The sequence below is a fragment of the Chenopodium album genome, chromosome 14 (genome assembly GCF_948465745.1).
Source record: "Chenopodium album chromosome 14, dcCheAlbu1.1, whole genome shotgun sequence".
NCBI classification, from domain to species: Eukaryota; Viridiplantae; Streptophyta; class Magnoliopsida; order Caryophyllales; family Amaranthaceae; genus Chenopodium; species Chenopodium album.
Genome location: NC_137847.1, coordinates 7,841,042 through 7,859,314, shown reverse-complemented (window position 1 = coordinate 7,859,314; position 18,273 = coordinate 7,841,042). Strand labels below are relative to the sequence as shown.

Below are 18,273 nucleotides of genomic sequence, written 5' to 3'. Positions count from 1 at the left end.
GATGTCGGCTCTTCGTCACCTGGGGCTGTAGTATGTTCCAAGGGTTAGGCTGTTTGCCCATTAAAGCGGTACATGAACTGGGTTCAGGATGTCATGAGACAGTTCAATCCATATCCGATGTGGGTGTTAAAGCATTGAGAAGACCTTTCCCTAGTATGAGAGGACCGGGAAGGACACACCTTAGGTGTACCAGTTATCGTGCCCACGGTAAACGCTGGGTAGCCAAGTGCGGAACGGATAACTGTCGAAAGCATCTAAGTAGTAAGCCCACCCCTAGATGAGTGTAAAAATAAAGTGAATAAAACATAACTTTTTTTAGTCATTGTTCTACCCTATACAACTGTACTAAATCGTCGACATACTTCTCCTCCGATCCACCATTAAAACCCACCCCTACAATCCAATGACCATCGTGCTCCTATCTTCAAACCATTAAGTCGGCGTCTACATTAACAGTAGACAGATGTCCAACTTTACGTCCAATGAAATCAACAAAATTATACAATCAATCTCATAAAAACATGGACCATTTTCAAATCTTTGGCACAACCCAAAACGCCACTCTAAACCGCTAATTTCCTCCCACATCTCTTTCCCCCTTTGAAACCCCAAACCGCCCTTACTTTCCACGTCACTTTCTTCATTCTCCAAAAACCCGCCATTTTTCTCGAAAACGCTCTTTTCTTCTTCTTCTTCTTCTTCTTCTTCTTTCTTATCATCATCACTTTCTCTCTCCTCTTCTTCAATGGCGATTTTCACTTCAGCTCAACTCAACCCCAATTCCAGCTTCACCTCCTTCTTTCCACCTTCTTCAACGTCTCACCTTCTTCATTCAACGTTTCGAAACCGGGAGTTTCGGTTATGGAAGAAACGCCGATTGAAGCGGAATTCTAAGCTTCTTAGAAACGCTCTAGAACCTTCTTCTACTTCGGCTTCAAGTGCGCTCGATTTTCTCTCTCTTCTTCCTCTCAATTGGGTTCCACCTGCTGCTCTAGGGTTTGCTTCTGCTTTTGCTCTTTCTTACTCTAAGTTTAGAAACAATAATCTTCTTCAATCGAATCCAAATTCGGGTTTGAATTCGGATTCGGATTCGAATTCTAGGGTTTCCGATGTTGGTGAATGGATTTTATTCACTAGCCCAACCCCATTTAATCGGTTTGTTCTATTGCGGTGTCCTTCGATTTCGTTCGAAAATGGCGAAGAGGAGGATGTGAGTGAGAGATTAGTGAAGGAGGAGAAGCATTTTGTTAGGTTAGATAGTGGGAGGATTCAATTGAGTAAAAATGGCGGTGTTGAGGCGAAGGAGGAGAGAGAAAATGGGGTATTGGAGTATCAGAGGGTTTGTGTTGGGACTGAAGATGGTGGGGTGATTTCTTTGGATTGGCCTTGTAATTTGGATTTGAGTGATGAGCGTGGTTTGGATACTACTGTTTTATTGATTCCTGGGACTGCCAAAGGTAGTATGGATGAGAATGTGAGGTCTTTTGTGAGGGAATGCTTGCGGCGAGGGTTGTTTCCGGTTGTTATGAACCCTCGGGGTTGTGCCGGTTCTCCATTGACCACTGCTCGGTGAGTCATTAATGAGTTTTCGATTCGATGTTGTTTTGATTGTGGTTTTTTTTTTTTTGTTTTTTGATATGTTGGAAGCATGTGTTTTTGAGTTATTGTGCTTATATATGATGATAATTTTGAGTATACTTTGCTAATTGATCATTTAGGAATTGAAAGGAGAAATCTTTTTGATACAGAATGTAACTCTGAATTCGCGGTAGGATGGAATCTTGTCAACTTGATGTAACTCCCTCTCTTAATTGAGGAATTGACTTGGTTTTACTTATTAGAGCTTTTTTTTATAAGTTACTCATTTGGAGTTTTGGGCACTCTCTTGATCTCATATATGCTATAGTTCAATCTAAGTAGGGAAATCGGGAAGGTCTAGTCATAACTAAAGTGATAACTTTTACTTGACATCTTGCGGCTTCAAAACGGTATGCTCCCTCCACCCCAATTCAGTTTGCCTCCTTGTCAAAGCACATAATTTTGGTGTAAGTTTGGAGTGTGGTTATCTATTGTTAATTTAATAAAAAGGTAGATGTGATGGACTGATTGGAGATAGTGGGGTAGTTTTGAAATTGAATGAGAGAGTATGTGGACTTTAACCGTTGGTAGTGGGAAGAGAGAAGTATTTAAAAATTAGTGGGTCTTTGCCAAAATAGAAAGGGGCAAACTAAATTGGGACGAAGGGAGTATGTTACAATGCTTTCCTGACCTGGGAATTATAATTGCGAAAACTGTAGTGGTTATTTTGGGTTGTAGCATGGCAAGCCAGTATCTTGTCATCAATCTATGGTTGAATATCTCCCATATCATATATGTTCATCTTTAATCAACAAATTGGTACTTCATCTCACCATATGATCAATGCATTAAATTATAGTATTTAACCCACTAACTTCTTTTTTATTCACCTCTAATCAACAAATCTCAAAACAATTTCTCTCTTATTTGTGCCCAAGAGACGTGAGAATTATATTTGGGGACGGCAGGAGTAGCTTAGAGGTGCATGATCAAATTCCCCTAATAATTTCATTGTCTTGTGTCTGTGGATTTATTTTCTAGAGATACCTTTGTGTTTTTAATTGTAATTTCTTTTATTTTTTTATTTTTTTTTATTTTTTCTTTCTCTGTAAATCTCATTTCTGATGTAATTTTTTTCTATTTGCATTATATATACCTGCTATTGTGTTTAGAATGATGTGATGTTTCCTTTCGTTATTACAAAGCTGATGAATTAATGAATTGCATAATCTGCTTATTTTCTAGGTTATTTACAGCTGCTGATAGTGATGACATTTGCTCGGCTATACAGTTCATCACTAAGGCAAGACCAAGGTCTACATTGACAGGGGTTGGCTTGGGTTATGGTGCAAATATGCTGACAAAGTACCTTGCTGAAGCTGGGGAAAAGACCCCTCTTACAGCTGCTACATGCATTGACAATCCTTTTGACTTGGATGAAGCCACCAGGACTTCTCCTTACTGCAATACCGTTGATAATAAGCTCACTGGAGGCTTGATAGATATATTAAAGTCTAACAAGGTAGATTTCTAATTTGGTAATAACTTTTATTTTTACTATCTTTTTGACCAGTTTGGTAATTTGGTAAAATGGCGATCTAATTTTGTAAACGTAGATGTTTCCTAGTAAACTTGTTGCTGTTAATTTTTCGTAGGGCATCAAGTATTGAAGTGTTTTACACCTTATGTTTCAGGAACTTTTTCAAGGTAGGAGGAAAGGTTTTGATGTGGAAAAGGCTTTGGCAGCTGAATCGGTCCGTGATTTTGAAGAGGCAATATCCATGGTTTCATTTGGATTTGACTCATTAGAAGATTTCTACTCAAATTCTAGCACCAGAAAGCTGGTAGAAAACCTGAAGGTTCCAGTACTATTTGTACAGGTGTGGTATTTTCTGGCACTGCAGAAATGGATGCTTAACATGTTCTTTTATGCATAAATTCATAGAGGTGTCATTCATGAACTTAAGGAGGGCTAAGAATGAAAGTTACTCATTCTATTAATCATAAGATTATCTAAGTACCCAACTTTATATTGATTTAAGCAACTTTCGTTAAAACCCTATATTTGGAGGTTAACCTCTGTAATTTTCTACTAGAATTTCATAGGATATGGTGGAAAAATAAAGCTTAGGTAATGTGTCTTAATGTGAGCCACAAGGGGCATCATTACAAAGCTTAATGAAGGAGAGAAATATATAAACTAGAACTACCAACTAAAAGGAATTAAAAATAGAGAAAAGGAAAAAGATTATAGAAAACATCATTTCCCCTTCCCTTGTTTTTCTTTTATTGCACAATGGGTCATGTCCTCATGGGTTAATCATCCCCTGCTTTTCGTCTCCCTCAATCTCCTTTAGGCTCCTCTCCTCTACTTCTTTTATCATCATCATCATTCATCACCGTCCATCTTCTGATTATAAATTTACAAGTTAAGGCCATTCAAAACTAATTGTGTTTTTTGCAACAAAAAATGGTGAATTGAAGTACTCGTACCTGCACTGAAATTGATCTTTACTACTGCCTTTTCCCTGAATTCAGTCGTTTCGGTTCAAGCGGGAACCCCACTGTAGTCATTGCTCTGTTTTACTTGAGCAGTTTCTTGACTAGGTACCAGCACACTTGTTTCTTTAAATTAACTTACTGAAAAGAGGTCTAATAAAGAGTAAGGAAATTCTGAGCTTCTCATGGGTTCTTTTGACTAGAATGTGATGATTTTTATATCCTTGACATTAGTGGCTAATACCTAATGGGAATTATGGTGTTTATCCTGTTTCCTTTTTGGGAATTTGACATGAATGTGCCTTTTCTTGCCATAATATATAAATTCTTGTTATTTATGTTGTTATGGCTCACACATATTTTATCTCTTTCCCACCCCTTCCAGAATGACACTGGGACTGTGCCACTGTTCTCTATTCCTCGTGGCTCGATTGCTGAAAATCCTTTTACAAGCTTACTTCTGTGCTCATGTTTACCATCTACTGTTAACACGATCTCGTGGTACCAGCATGTGGCAACTGAGGTAAAATTATCCTCTGCTTCAATATTTTTTTAATTACTCCTGTAAACTGTACTTGTTCTGATGCTATGGCAGAGTTTCTGTTGCATAAGGAATGATTACTTATTCTCTTTTATCTTTTTGATTTAGAGTTGGATGTGTGTTCATCTCCAGGTTACACTGTAGTAGACTAGTAGTACATTTTGTGATTGGATTGCAGAATATGCAGAATAAATTCTTTTATTAGATAAACTGAGAGTAAAACGAAATGTAAATTAAAGTTTCAAGTAGTAAAACAAATCATAATTAGCAACCACACATTTCCAAGAAAAAAATAGCCCTTCAAAATGGGTTATATTGCCAGCACTGGATATTCTTTTCCTTTTGCTTGCACCCTCAGTGAGTCCTTTGTTACCAAATATTGAAAATTTTCACTGTTCAGACTTTTTTTCAACATAAATGTAACCGAAAGTTGAATATTTTCGCTGTACAAACTTTTTAATAATCTATTGAGATAGATGGCACATATCTATTGTATTTTAGATTTGAATTCTGTTCTACATAAATAATTAGTTGGATGATAACTTGTATGAGATCTACAAATATCATGCTTGGTTATATAATATCCTTATAAGAGATCTTTTCTTATGTGTTCTTCCATTTGTGGAATCCAAGTAAAGATTTGTTGGGAGAATTGGTTTGCCACTTTTTGTTTCTAAATATGTTTCTATCCTTTGTTCATTTAAAATCTTGTTTGCTACATTTTTGTCACCTGTTACTGTTTATCTGATAAATATATTTATGATGAAGTGGCTCACAGCAGTGGAGCTTGGAATACTAAAGGGTCGCCACCCACTTCTTCAAGATATAGATGTTACTGTCAAACCTTCAAAAGGTTTAGCTCTTGTGGAGGGAAGAACGGCTGATACAAGTGGCAGAGTTGACCGTCTCTTGAATGTGGCCAAGTTAGATAGTTCAGATGCATTAGTGGATCCAATGAAGGGTATGCGGAGAGAGACTGATACTTTACCTAGTATTCATTCAATGTTAAACCAGAATTCAAAAGGGAGCTCAGATGATGAAGATTCCACTAAAGTCACAGAAACCAGTCCAGTAGAAACTGATTCTGGCCAAGTGCTCCCAACAGCACAGGTTGTTATGAATATGCTTGATGTGACAATGCCTGGGACGCTAAAGGAAGAAGACAAGAAAAAGGTATCTATTTTAAAATTGACCTTTTAGACTTGGGATTTCCTGTAAAGCTGGAGTTTGATAATGCTAAAAACCAAGTGCTCTTTTGTATCTTTATTCTAAAAAGGCCAATATGACTATGTGCTTTTATTGTAAATTTTTTGGAAGATAAAAAGCATTATATCTTAAGTATCTCTAATGAGGATACTATATCACAGTATAGGATTGGGGCAGCAGTCCTGTAGGGGTCACATACATGTAAGGGATAGCTTTATTGTATAAATACAAAAAGGCTTTCCTTAAATACAATTTTAAAGAGGAAGTTCCAAGTGAAGTATGACGCGGAAAACAATTGATTGATCTATCATAATTTGTCCATAAAAATGAAAGTAAACGATAGTTTAGAATTAGATAGTCATTTGATCGAGTTTAGATAGTCCTTTGTAATCATAGGATTGTAGGGATGACTCGCCTTTGTTAGACATGAAATATGAAAGTATTAACGATTGATCTCTACTGGAGGGAAAGCTGACTGAACCATCTATTGTCTTCTGTATACACAGATTTATATTATATTGTCTGCCTTCATGATTTTGATGGTTATTAGACTTAAAAATTATTATAAGCATTGGCTTGAAGCTGCACCCAATCTGAAGTTTTGTTTGCTAAAAGTGCTCTGCTTTAAACCATTTCTAGCCTCTAGTCAGTATTTTCAACAGTTTGATTCTCAGTAATAATTACCAACCCCATAACCAGTTTGATCAGCTTGTAGATTAACCAGAGCTCCGGAATTCCCCTCCCAATATAACAAAAGAACTTGGCAAAATAAAATAATTTGTTGAATTTAGTTGAAACCAATAGGCTTCTTTACACCTGACGAGTTTGTGACAAGAGCCATGTGCCATGCCCTGAAACACAAAGAAAGCAATTTTTGTTTGCAGTATTGTGACTATGATTTGGTTTGTTCAAGAACGTTTAGCCGTTTTTCTGGGAGAATAAACTGCACCTTAGGACTAAGGCACAATTCTTTAAGGTTTATGTGCTTGTACATGATGAAGTGCAAAAAACTGCACCCTGTTCGGTAACAATGATCATGAAAAAGCAAACTTAACAAGTTTCAGAGTCTTACATCAAGCAGAATATATGTATGATCTATGAAATTACCCACACTATATAGCTATTGCCCCTTCACAATGGGTCATGATCTTTTATGTGAATATCTACTTTTCTCTGGGTCAATAGCTCATATGTCTGGATCTTTTAGATAGCGTCCTTAGTTTTTAAAACAGTTTTTTTTTTTTTTTTTGGTAGATTCAGTTCAAAGCGCATGCAATCTTCACTTATTATACTCTTAGTTGAATACTAGCTATGTTTGTTGTTTTGTTATGATGGATCTCACTCATTTGCTAGGTACTATCCGCTGTTGATCGAGGTGAGACCCTTATTAAGGCGTTGCAGGATGCTGTCCCTGAGGATGTCCGTGGCAAACTTACTACTTCTGTTTCTGAAATTCTGCAAGCACCTGGGAAGAACATGAATTTTGATACACTACTGAGCATTAACCATAAAGCTGTTCCTTCATCTGCTCTGAAATCAGATAACAAAGAAAATGCAGCCTTGCGTTCTGACTCTGAAAATGAAAACATTGATCAACCTTCAGAAAACAGAGTATCCGGAGATGCTAAACCAGATAACAGTGATAACAACCAATCTGATGTGAACAAACTCAGTGAAGAAGCTACTGAGCCTAAAGTAGTTGACAGCAATGAGGGGGATACAGGACTGACAAAAGGTTTAAAAGATTCTCAGAATAGTGATGAAAAACCTGATAATGATGCTTCTACCAAGAATGTTGACCAGCCTGTTGATTCTGGTGGGGATGGTTCTGATACCACTGCCAAAATAAACTCATCTATCGAAAATGGTGGTAGCACCAACTCTGAAGCAGGTGTTACGCTGAGTACTAGGTCCCAAGATGACGAAACAAAACAGGCAGAGAGTGATATCTCTGAGATTGTTGGTGAGTCCAAGGATTTGTCTGAAGAGCAAAATAAAACAAGCTCAGCTGCTGAACCGGCAGCAGATACAGATGAAGCAACGCCACCACCCACATCTGATAGTCAAATATCAGAAAATGGAAAGGGTGATAGTAAAACCAAGGGTGAAGATTTGCAACCGCTGCCAGATCAGAATAGTACTCCTGAATCTAAAAGCCCCACTTTCAGTGTTTCACAAGCTTTTGATGCTTTCACAGGGATGGATGACTCAACACAGGTGGCTGTCAATAGTGTTTTTGGTGTCCTTGAAGATATGATTACTCAGCTGGAGGAGAAAAGTACTGAAAACATAGTCAATGAAGAAAGTGAGAACAAGGATGCCATTAATGGCTCAGTTGTTGAGAAGGATGGCAGTAGTAGTGAGCTCCATCTAGAAAAACAAACGGATGGTAAGACTTAAGTTTGGTTGTTTCATGACTTGTCACATCTTCCTGTGTAATTGCTATGGTTATCTTACTGATTCACAGCTTGATGCAGGGGAAGATAAAGAAAATGCCAATCCTCTGGATATAGAATCAGTTCATGCACATGATAGCAATGGTAGTATGAAAATGGGTCCAACGGCAGCTTCTGGCAAAGAGAATAATATTGAGATGCTTAACCTGATCGTCAATAACCCGGGAGCATCAAACGTAAAAGCATTGGACAAAGAGTTTGTCCCTAAATATATCCTGTCAAAGATGCAGAAAGTGAAACATGTTGGTATGGATGCAACTACTGCTTCATTACTTAATTATGTTCCAGAAGATGGGCACTTGCTTCTGCTAAAACAGCCTGGTGGAATACATGTTGCTGTATTTGACAATAAAGACAAAAAGGAGCACACCAAGCTACCTCAAAAAGAAAATGTTATTGATAACGTTATTGAGCCATCATATGTCATTCATGACAAAGAGACGATGGACGAACCAACTGAAGAATTGATGCAGAAATCACATGACAAATCTGTGAAACGTGATAATGCGGACAGGTCAAAATTATTTGTAAAGACCACTTTACTTAATTCTCTGAAAGTTGAAGTTAGTCGTAGACTTAATGCAACAGACATTGAAGACATGGATGATGCTCTAGCAGCAGATATGGAAGCAGTGGCAGAAGCTGTCTATTTGGCAATCCAACATGAAGTAGAGCATAATCAAGAGCTCTTGTTCTCTGGGTTAGACCCTGATTTCCAAGAATGGAGTAGGCTTATAAATGGTGACCTTATTGTAGAAGCAATATCTAAAGTACTACAGGATACCAGCTACTTGAAAAAAGTGCTACCCATTGGTGTTATCGTTGGTTCTACTTTAGCTTCTCTGAGAAACTGCTTTGATGTAGCTGCTGGAGCTTTGGACATGGATCAAGATCAATTCAGTGTGTTGAAGCCAGATGATACACTTCCACAAAAGGTCATTCAACTTCCTATTGATGGGATTGATCTTACTCCGGAGAAGAATTTTACAAAGGTCAAGGGAAGTGGTGCCTCAGATGGTCCAGATGACGTAGATAAGGAGGAGTTCAAAGGTTTGGATGGGAATACTCTCATGGTTGGTGCTGTTACGGCTGCACTTGGAGCGTCTGCATTATTAACAAGTCAGCAGGTATTTTCTATGGTTTTGAAGTTTCTTTCTGCTACACACATTTGTTCTTCAGGATGCAAGGATCTTATCTATTGTTACCACTCCCTCAGGTTATTTTATTTTATTATTATTTTTTTTTTTTTTTTTGGAAATATACCCCCTTTGGCATTTCGCATTATTTTTGGTGATTTGTTAATGAGAAAAAAAGTGTAGTGAGATACTATAAGTCTTCTCAACGTACAGTTCCGAGTATCAACATTAATAATTTTTTATTTATTAAGTTTTTAATGGTCAAAGACTCAAAGCCCTGTGCAGGCAAACATGAATAGTCAAAATGGGTAAATTAAAAAAAAACCAATATTGGAGGCGGAGGTAGTGTTGGGCTTGACATTTTTTTAAATGATGGATGTATCTCTTTCTAGCTTTAAATTTTAGGATGGCATTCAACCATTTTGAAAGAACTTGTGGGAAGTCTTGGATTTTAGCCAAATATTAGGGGATCACATATACCGATATTTGGAAGGTACTTTTTTTGTGCCTACACACTGGCAATAATCTACTTGCCAATGCACAGAATTGACCATAAATATATGCAATAATGTATTAGTAAAAACTATATAATAAAAAGTCTTTGTTTGAAAAATATACATTAAAATCAATATTACAACATATTACACTATAACATTTGATTTTTATGTATTAGTAAGAAAATGTGGTAATGGTTATGTTACACAACCGAAAGAGTTGAGCAGAAGCTTAGAATATCTTTTATAAATCATTTTCAATTTATATTAGTATTTTCTCTTCTTGGGTTTTCACTGCAACAGCCAGTCTGAGTCCGTCACTGGTGGAATTTTCAAGGTCAAAATGTTTGTTGTCTTACCCCCTAGATTAAAGTTATGGATCATCAGCTTTTAATCTGAAAGTATCTGTGTAGCTTAAAGTGATCTTTTGCACTGCTAATGCAGTGTCAGACTGGCTAACTTGTTATTTCATTTTATCTGCCAATCCGCCATTCACATCGTGCTGATGTTAAATGTCAGGCCATACATTGGTTGAAATAATAGTCACTTTAGTTGGCTTCATTACTGTCCATTGGCCTCCCTCTTATCTTGTTTCTACAGTTTTGTTCATTCCTTTTGACTTCTGGCCTTTTGTATTATCATAGGATGATTTCATGGCGAACGACGGTTATGAAACTGACGATAAACATATGAAGAGTGAATCAGTGCAAAAAGAGGAGACAGTAGATGACAAAGACCAGAGTAATATAGTAACAAGCCTTGCTGAAAAGGCAATGTCAGTCGCTGGTCCAGTGGTTCCTACTACGCAAGATGGAGCTGTGGATCAAGATAGGTTAGACTCTGGCTTTTGTCATTTTCTTCTCTATTTTGGTCTGCCTCTTTTTTCACATTTCTCTCCCTTGAGTGTGTATGTGAATGTTTATCTAATTGAACTATTGCTTTATCAGGATCGTCGCAATGCTGGCAGGATTGGGCCAAAGAGGTGGCGCACTAAGGCTCGTTGGAAAATTGGCTTTACTGTGGGGTGGTCTTCGTGGTGCTATGAGTTTGACAGACAAGCTTTTCTCATTTTTACGTATTGCCGACCAGCCTTTATTTCTGAGGTGATTTGTGTTAAAGTTTTTCAAATAAAACCAAAGTCACTGAATAAGTGTGTGGGAATCACAAAGATTGCATATATCCATATTTGCTTTTGTCTTTGCTGTGTACTATACTAGTTTGTATCCATTGCATTTCCTTTTTTGGATATCATCAAATAAATACACATTCTATGAATCTCCTTTTCTGGAGAACAGGAGATTATCAGGCTATTATGATGCTTCTTTAAATCTTGGATAGCTAATCTTTTACAATTCAGTGTATATGCTGCTATTTAAAATTTCTGTGTATCCTAGGTTTATTGTGATACAACCTGGTGTTTATCAAGTTCTGACCTCATTTTGAAAGTCCTACACATGATAGACTAAAAGAATGGTAAATTATTACATGCTGGAATCATGACTCTTCAGTAGAATGTCTGAAATCACTGATAGCTGATTACAACCATCAATCTAGATTATGGCAAAATCTTAGTGCCCTCAGTCTTTCTGAATTGTGTGTATCAACTAAATATTTTTCAACTAATTTGAACTTTTCTTAGTGAATTCATTATGTTTTTACTTTTAAACTCCTTTAAAATAATGGATTGCTATGTCCAAAGCATACTAGTGAATTAGTTGATTACTTAGTTTGTATCCAATACTATCCATATACCATTTTCAACCTGAACATACTGCAAATTAGATAAACATGTTTTGTTAGCTGATACGAGGAAGCATAATATTTTTTGTGGCTTAGTTAGATCTTCAACCACCTGTGAGAATATAATCTTTTAGCTGGACAGGCATGTACTGTAGATATCTGATGATAGCGTCTGATGGCTGCAGCAGTTAGCTAGTTGAAAGCCTATAAATTCCGATAAGAACTAGTGAACCTCAGATGTTGATACCTGTAACATTTTTTCCTCCAATATTGTAATTTCTTTTCTTCACGGTATGGCTAGAAAAGCTGACATCTTCTTTGTTTTTATCATTTTAAATTCTTGTGGCAATGTTTTTTCCATAGTATCATTTTTTTGGAATGTATCTAAGTGCCCCTCCAGTGCTTTTTAACAGTCCTCTCTTTCACAGGGTACTTGGATTTTCTGGCATGGTGCTAGTTTTGTGGTCTCCAGTGCTGGTGCCCTTGTTGCCTACACTTTTTCAGAATTTGTTGACACATACCTCCTCTAGTATTGTCGAGCTAGCTTGCATAGTTGGGCTTTACACTGCTGTCATAATACTCATCATGCAGTGGGGGAAGGGAATACGAGGGTATGAAGATCCATTCAAGCAATATGGGCTGGATTTTACATCACCAAGAAAGGTATCAGCTAATATCTGAAGCAGTCACTTTTCCCATCAGATTATATTGTCAAAGATTTATATGATTTCTACTGCAAACTCTTCTATAAAATTCTCTTCACGTTTTTATTTATAAAAATAAACTGATTTTCCAGAATTGAAGCAGCAGTGAATTATTTTAGATGCTGTTTTAGTTCATTATCCAGGATATTGTTATGTTTGCTGCATATTGATTGGTGACTGAGCTCATCTCCTCTGACCCATATCCTGATAAGGCAAGGTGGGAGGAGGAAGACAATAGAGAGTGAAATGTAGTAGATAACTTTTTATTTACTGTTGTTTCTCGTCAGTTTGTATCTTTTTCAATTAATTCTGTCTCTACATACAGGTGCAACACTTCTTGATAGGGTTGGTTGGAGGAGTCATGCTGGTTATCTCAATACACTCTTTGAATGCATATCTTGGCTTTGTCAAGCTTTCTTTTCCATCCAGTCTTGGTTCGTCATCCTTAACTTTTAGTGCCAAAATCAAAGCGCATGGCCAGCTGTTTCTTTCCGCTGGACAAGGACTTGCCGTGGCAGCTGGTGTTTCTTTTGTTGAAGAACTTCTTTTTAGATCGTGGCTGTTAGAAGAAATCGCAATAGACCTTGGTTATCATCCTGGAATACTTCTATCAGGACTTGCATTTGCATTATCACAGAGGTATGTCTGCAACTTTTAATAGTTTGAAACAGATCTGGAAGGTATTATGTTCTGTTATTTTTCAAAAATTAAAAGATAAAATGTAGCATTGGACATAAATTGAACTGTTTGGAATCGATTTGGTCAAAATTTGGTTTGAACTTGTTTGGTTTGTTAATCAGCCAAGCTTGAGCTTAAAATAGTTCGAATTTAAATGAGCCAAACTCAAGCTCTGCTCGAAAGCTCATGAGCTCATTAGTTTAAGATATATAATACCAGATTTATAATATTGTTTATTTAATTGTTAAATCAAGGTTTAAAACGATATGAGAATTTCCAACATGACTTATCTATTCACAATAAATTTTATCAAACCAAGCTCTTATTGTTTAAACATACTTTATTGAGTTGAGCTTGGAACAAAGTTGATTTTTTTATTTTTATTTTTATTTTTTAACCAAGCTCGAATGTAATTTTTAATTTCTAAGTTGGAGGTGAGTTCGAGTTCGAGTTCAAACTCAATAGAATTAAACCAAATCCAAAGTATAGTCATGTTAGAGTTCAGCTCGGCTCTAACATAGGTTTGGATATTTCCTAGGGCCCTAGGCTTTTATAATTTTAATGATGCCTCTTTGTTGTTGTGTCTTCGGAGTATTTTATAATCTTGTTCCTCTTGATGTTAGCTACATTTTTCTTACTTCAAGCAACACAATGCTCATATAAATCTTCTTTCATTATTTCCCAGGTCCTGGCAGGCCATTCCTGGTCTATGGCTGTTATCCTTGTGTCTTGCTGGGGCTCGACTAAGAAAGGAAGGCAGCCTTTTCATTCCCATTGGACTGCGCACTGGCCTTATGGCCTCCAGTTACTTTTTACAAACAAGTGGTTTTGTTGTTTACCTGTCAAAGATTCCATGGTGGATCATCGGTTTGCACCCCTTCCAGCCATTCAGTGGAGTAGTAGGTCTTCTCGTTGCATTATTGTTAGCAGTGGCCCTATACCCAAGGCAGCCTAGGCTAAAGGAAGGAGTTTCTCGAACTATTCGGGCATGAAGCTTTTGCTCGACTACAAAAATGTGAAGGGGTTACGTTGCAGATCCGAATCTTTTATGGTTCATTTGATAAAGTTAATGCATGGTGGCTGCTTCTGTAATTTGTATACTAATAGTAGCATTTAACCTTCTGCAATGAAGATTATGGGAGTGGAGGTGAATAACAACTACCTCTTCTGAGCATACGAGTGCAGAAAAGAATCTGCTTCAAACAACAGGATTGTGACAAATATACTCTATACGCATAAATTATGTGCCATGTAAATGTTTATAGAAATTTTTTGTAGAAAATGAAGGCAAGCATAGATTTGTAAAGTGAAGATGTTGCATATAGTACTTGAACCGAAACATTTATGAAATTGTATATATGAAAATAGCTATTACATTTACTCTCATCAAGGAATTTTTGCCTGTACTAGACCTACTTACACTAGTGAAGGAAGTTTTCCGCGTGGTGCATGAATGGTGAAAACAAAGGTTGGTGTTTGCAGATCATTGTGAAAGAATGGTATATACAACATAATATTTTTTCCAAGTATCATTGTGCAGGTATACTTCATGGATCATGGAACAAAGGAAACCCAGTAGTATGCAGCCAGTCATCAGGACCATGCAGGAAAGCTCCAACAGTAAATCTCTTTGCTAGATCTTCTGTACAATTCTTCTTGTATCCTCTCCATTTAACTCTATATCTAGTGTCTGCCCCTGGTCCAGTATTCATGTACTCGATGTATTCTACTGTATCCAAATTGCTGTATTGATCCCATTGAGACCATCCCTGTGGATGTATCAGGTCTCCGAGATAACTTCTCATTATAACTGTCCTTGAGTAATTCCTCCATGGTCGACCGAGAAAGGTGTATGATCTTCTGCGATCAGGAAGAGGAAAATCCGGGGCTGCGCTGATTGTGCAGTTGGAAAGAGAGAACCCAGTATTCTGATTAGGGTCTTCTCTGCTCTGAGCAGTGATCATGTTGCTCTGCCCATATATAGGTTTCCGGGCTAGAATTTGGCAGTTGTGAAAGATGGCTGCTGCATTCCCAAAGATGAAATCAATGGTACCTTGGATGATGCATTCTCGGTAAAACTGACGGAGGGAGTGAGCGTAGAGAGTGTCCTGGTTGGATGTGAAATTGCATCGGAAGAAAGCAGAGTTAGACGTCACTCTGATTGCGACTGCCTGGTACATCTCCGGACTTGCCGTGTTCTCTACTGTCAGGTCTCTGGCCAAGAACCTGTCTCCAATTACAGCTGCAGAACAGAAACCAATACAAAGGACAATTAGTTCTTCCCTTCTTTAGCCATCCCCTTTTCATGTAAAATTGTAGCAGTATAATCAGGAATCAGGATAAAAGAAACAATTTGCTGTAAAACTATATACTTCCTACTGTATCATACATTTTTCAGATGATAAAAACATAATCATTTTCCCAACAATAATAAGAACCTTAATCTCTGTTATTTTACACAGTTGAAATGATTCAAACACCAAGTTCATAACCAAATATCACATCTCCAAATCACCCAAAATCACAAACTAAATCAACTAAATTCATGGTTAACTACAATTCCAACGTAGTCTTGATCAAAGGCGAAACAACGAGACACGAAGAAAAGAGATAGAGAGAGACGTACTCAAAGTAGCTGAAGTAAAGGTTGAATACCCATCAACAATACTCCTGTTTCCACTAATTACAGTAGAATTAATCCCACTTCCAAAGAACATAACATTCATCTTATTTCTTGGAACCTCCAAATTTTCCTTATAAATTCCCGCCTTAATTTTGATCACATACCTACTCATACTCATATTTGGCGCCATTTTTATTGCTTCCCCAATTGTTGTGTAATTCCCACTCCCATCACTCGCAACCACGACATTCGGCTTAATTCTGTAATTCCTTCTTCCCATCATCCTCCTCTCCCTCTTGCTCATCCATGGCGGAAACCCGGTTTTCAATCTTTGAACCGAAGAATAATACTGCTTATAATTATCCAATAACAACTGATCATCTTTTTCTTGTTTAATGCTTTCTTCCATATGTTTTACAATTGCCAAGATATTGCTAATCATATGAACAATGGGTTTTAATTTCATCTCAAGATAAATTCTGAGACCCTTTTTCTGGTGAAATTTTGATTCAATTCCCTCCAAATCAGAGAACCCATCAATGCAAGTATTCTCATTAGTCATAGCAGCACTCAAAAGGGTCTTCAAATCTCCATAATACGGCCGAAAAACCCCGAAAGAGCTACGAAGATTATCCATTGCTTGGCCTAATTCATACAATGTCTGATCAAGCATATCAAGACAGTCATTAAAAGCAGTCTTTTCTTGAGAATTAAGCATTTCCCGAACAAAGAAATCGACAATCTCGGGCTGAGAACTTGATACGAGGCCGATAGTGTGATTAATCGAGGCCTCGAGGAAGCGATCGAGGGTAGTAAAGTGGGAAAAAGAGACAGTAGAAAGACAGAGTGAAGGGTAGAAAGTAGAAGAACAAGCTGATTTGATGATGGGGTTTAGTGAATTGAGCTGATTTGTGGGTGTTTGCGCTGTTTCTTGGATTGTCGAATTGGGTTTCGAAAGCAAGAAAATGGCGGATAGAGTGATGATGCAGAGCATGAAGTAGAGTAAGCAGAAGATTACTCTGTTTTGGGTTTTTGCTGGTGAGTTCTTGATCGTTGTTGATGTAGTTTCTGCCATTTTTAGGAGAGTGAAAATGAGAAAGATGAAATTTGATTTTGCTGAAGAATGTTTGTTATGAAGAGAAATTGGCTGATTTGATAGTTTTTGATTTAGATTGTGAAGTAAACGAATAAGAGTGATAAGAGTTTTATGTAAGGAGAGAATACAAGGCACTTAATTTGGCGGCAGAAATTAGGCCTTTTAATTTTTTATTTATTTATTTTTATTTTTTTAGAAAAATTGAGCCTTTAACTTGCTAAGCTAATGTTGCACATTATTATTAAAAAAAAAATGTTGATAATAAGAATTAAGTTGTCTCATGGTAGGGGTTAAATTCTATGTATTTTTTTTTTTTTTTTTTAAAAAAAAAAAAAGTGCTCTACCAATTGTAATCCATTTAATCATTGAGTTAATTAGTTGGGCGTTTTTTCAAAAAAAAATTAAAAAAAAAACTAATTAGCTGGGTGGAAAACTAGAGTTTGGAGATACTGTAAAATTTGTACGTTTTTAACTTATTGTTTGTTTATTTTTTGGGTGTTCCACTCATTTTATACTTTTAGTTAATTCAGATTCGGAGATCGGTTTTGGGTGGTTAGGTTTCAATCTCCTCCCAATTATTGTTGCAGGGATCAAAAGTTAGTTAACTTATTGTTAGTTAATTGAAAAGTTTTTATTTATTTATTTATTTTTTTTTTTTTGAAAAAATTGACATGAATATTATGACCTTTGCTCGGTCCGTCATAAGTAAAACCATGTTTTGATAATCCCCCAATAAAACGACTTTTGCACATGATCTTCCAAAAATAGGATAAAAAACCGGTAACCTGTTTTAAAGGTTAAGGTTGAACACATGTCATGTTGTGATTGATTAGGATTTTTAATTTTTAGTATTTACATATTTCCTTTTAAAAATTAACATATTTTAAAAAACATAATTAAAAAAAGAAAAAAAAAATCACTCCTTCCTCTTCTCTAATCTCTGTTCAACACTCCCTCCTACCCCTGCCACGGTGCAACCTCTTCAGCCATCTTCTTCCCCTCAAAAAACCACCGTGTAACCCAGCCCCCCTCCCCTTCATTCTCGCAACGCAACAACTGAGGACCCTCCTTCCCCTCACAACACCACCGCGCAATCCAACCCCCTCCCCTTCATTCCCGCAGGCAACGCAACAACCAAGCCCCTCCCCTTCATTATCGCAGCGCAACCAATCAACCCCAATCCCGACTCCCGAGGTACCTAACCCCTTGCTAGACATCCTCCCCCAACGTACGCCTACGCTATATCGAGCTGTGAGAATCGTGAAGGAGTTGGAGTTTCACCACCTTCCCCTCCAAAAGCCAAAGCTGGTGGTGGTGATTAGTGAGGAGAGAGAAAGTGAGTTGCACGGAAGGTGGTGGGTGTGATTGGGTGTGTGGAAAGTGTGGCTGAGGGAGGAGAGAGAATGTGGCAGCGACGGTGGCTGACGGCGTGGAGGATCTTGTCTATTTCTCATCAGCGGTGATTGGCGTCGGTGCTTCGTGGAATTAGGTGTAGTGGAGTTTCACGGGGTAGGGGTTGTGG

General features: G+C 37.3%; 2 protein-coding genes across 2 annotated transcripts; one reads left to right on the top strand and one right to left on the bottom strand.

The window, feature by feature from the left end:
- The first annotated feature begins 515 nt into the window (after positions 1–515).
- Positions 516–14,412, top strand: LOC145580000 (uncharacterized). The gene is made up of 12 exons (XM_081637317.1): positions 516–1,569; positions 2,824–3,100; positions 3,273–3,458; positions 4,463–4,600; positions 5,387–5,791; positions 7,178–8,213; positions 8,302–9,407; positions 10,555–10,742; positions 10,858–11,013; positions 12,079–12,313; positions 12,680–12,993; positions 13,718–14,412. The coding sequence occupies exons 1-12, from the start codon at positions 746–748 to the stop codon at positions 14,022–14,024; spliced, it is 5,172 nt and encodes a 1,723-aa protein (XP_081493443.1). The 5' UTR covers positions 516–745; the 3' UTR covers positions 14,025–14,412.
- A 167-nt stretch (positions 14,413–14,579) lies between these two features.
- Positions 14,580–16,730, bottom strand: LOC145580001 (pectinesterase-like). Its single transcript, XM_081637318.1, has 2 exons — positions 15,659–16,730; positions 14,580–15,274 (listed from the first exon to the last, which is right to left on the bottom strand). The coding sequence occupies exons 1-2, from the start codon at positions 16,728–16,730 to the stop codon at positions 14,580–14,582; spliced, it is 1,767 nt and encodes a 588-aa protein (XP_081493444.1).
- Between the last annotated feature and the right edge of the window lie 1,543 nt (positions 16,731–18,273).

Bases quoted from the DNA above. Each gene is read 5' to 3' on its own strand.
- LOC145580000 (XM_081637317.1), top strand. From the start codon at position 746: ATGGCGATTTTCACTTCAGCTCAACTCAACCCCAATTCCAGCTTCACC. The intron at 3,459-4,462 runs GTGTGGTATTTT...CACCCCTTCCAG, and splicing joins TTCCAGTACTATTTGTACAG to AATGACACTGGGACTGTGCC. The intron at 5,792-7,177 runs GTATCTATTTTA...CTCATTTGCTAG, and splicing joins AGGAAGAAGACAAGAAAAAG to GTACTATCCGCTGTTGATCG.
- LOC145580001 (XM_081637318.1), bottom strand. From the start codon at position 16,730: ATGGCAGAAACTACATCAACAACGATCAAGAACTCACCAGCAAAAACC. The intron at 15,275-15,658 runs GTACGTCTCTCT...TCTGTTCTGCAG, and splicing joins CTTTACTTCAGCTACTTTGA to CTGTAATTGGAGACAGGTTC.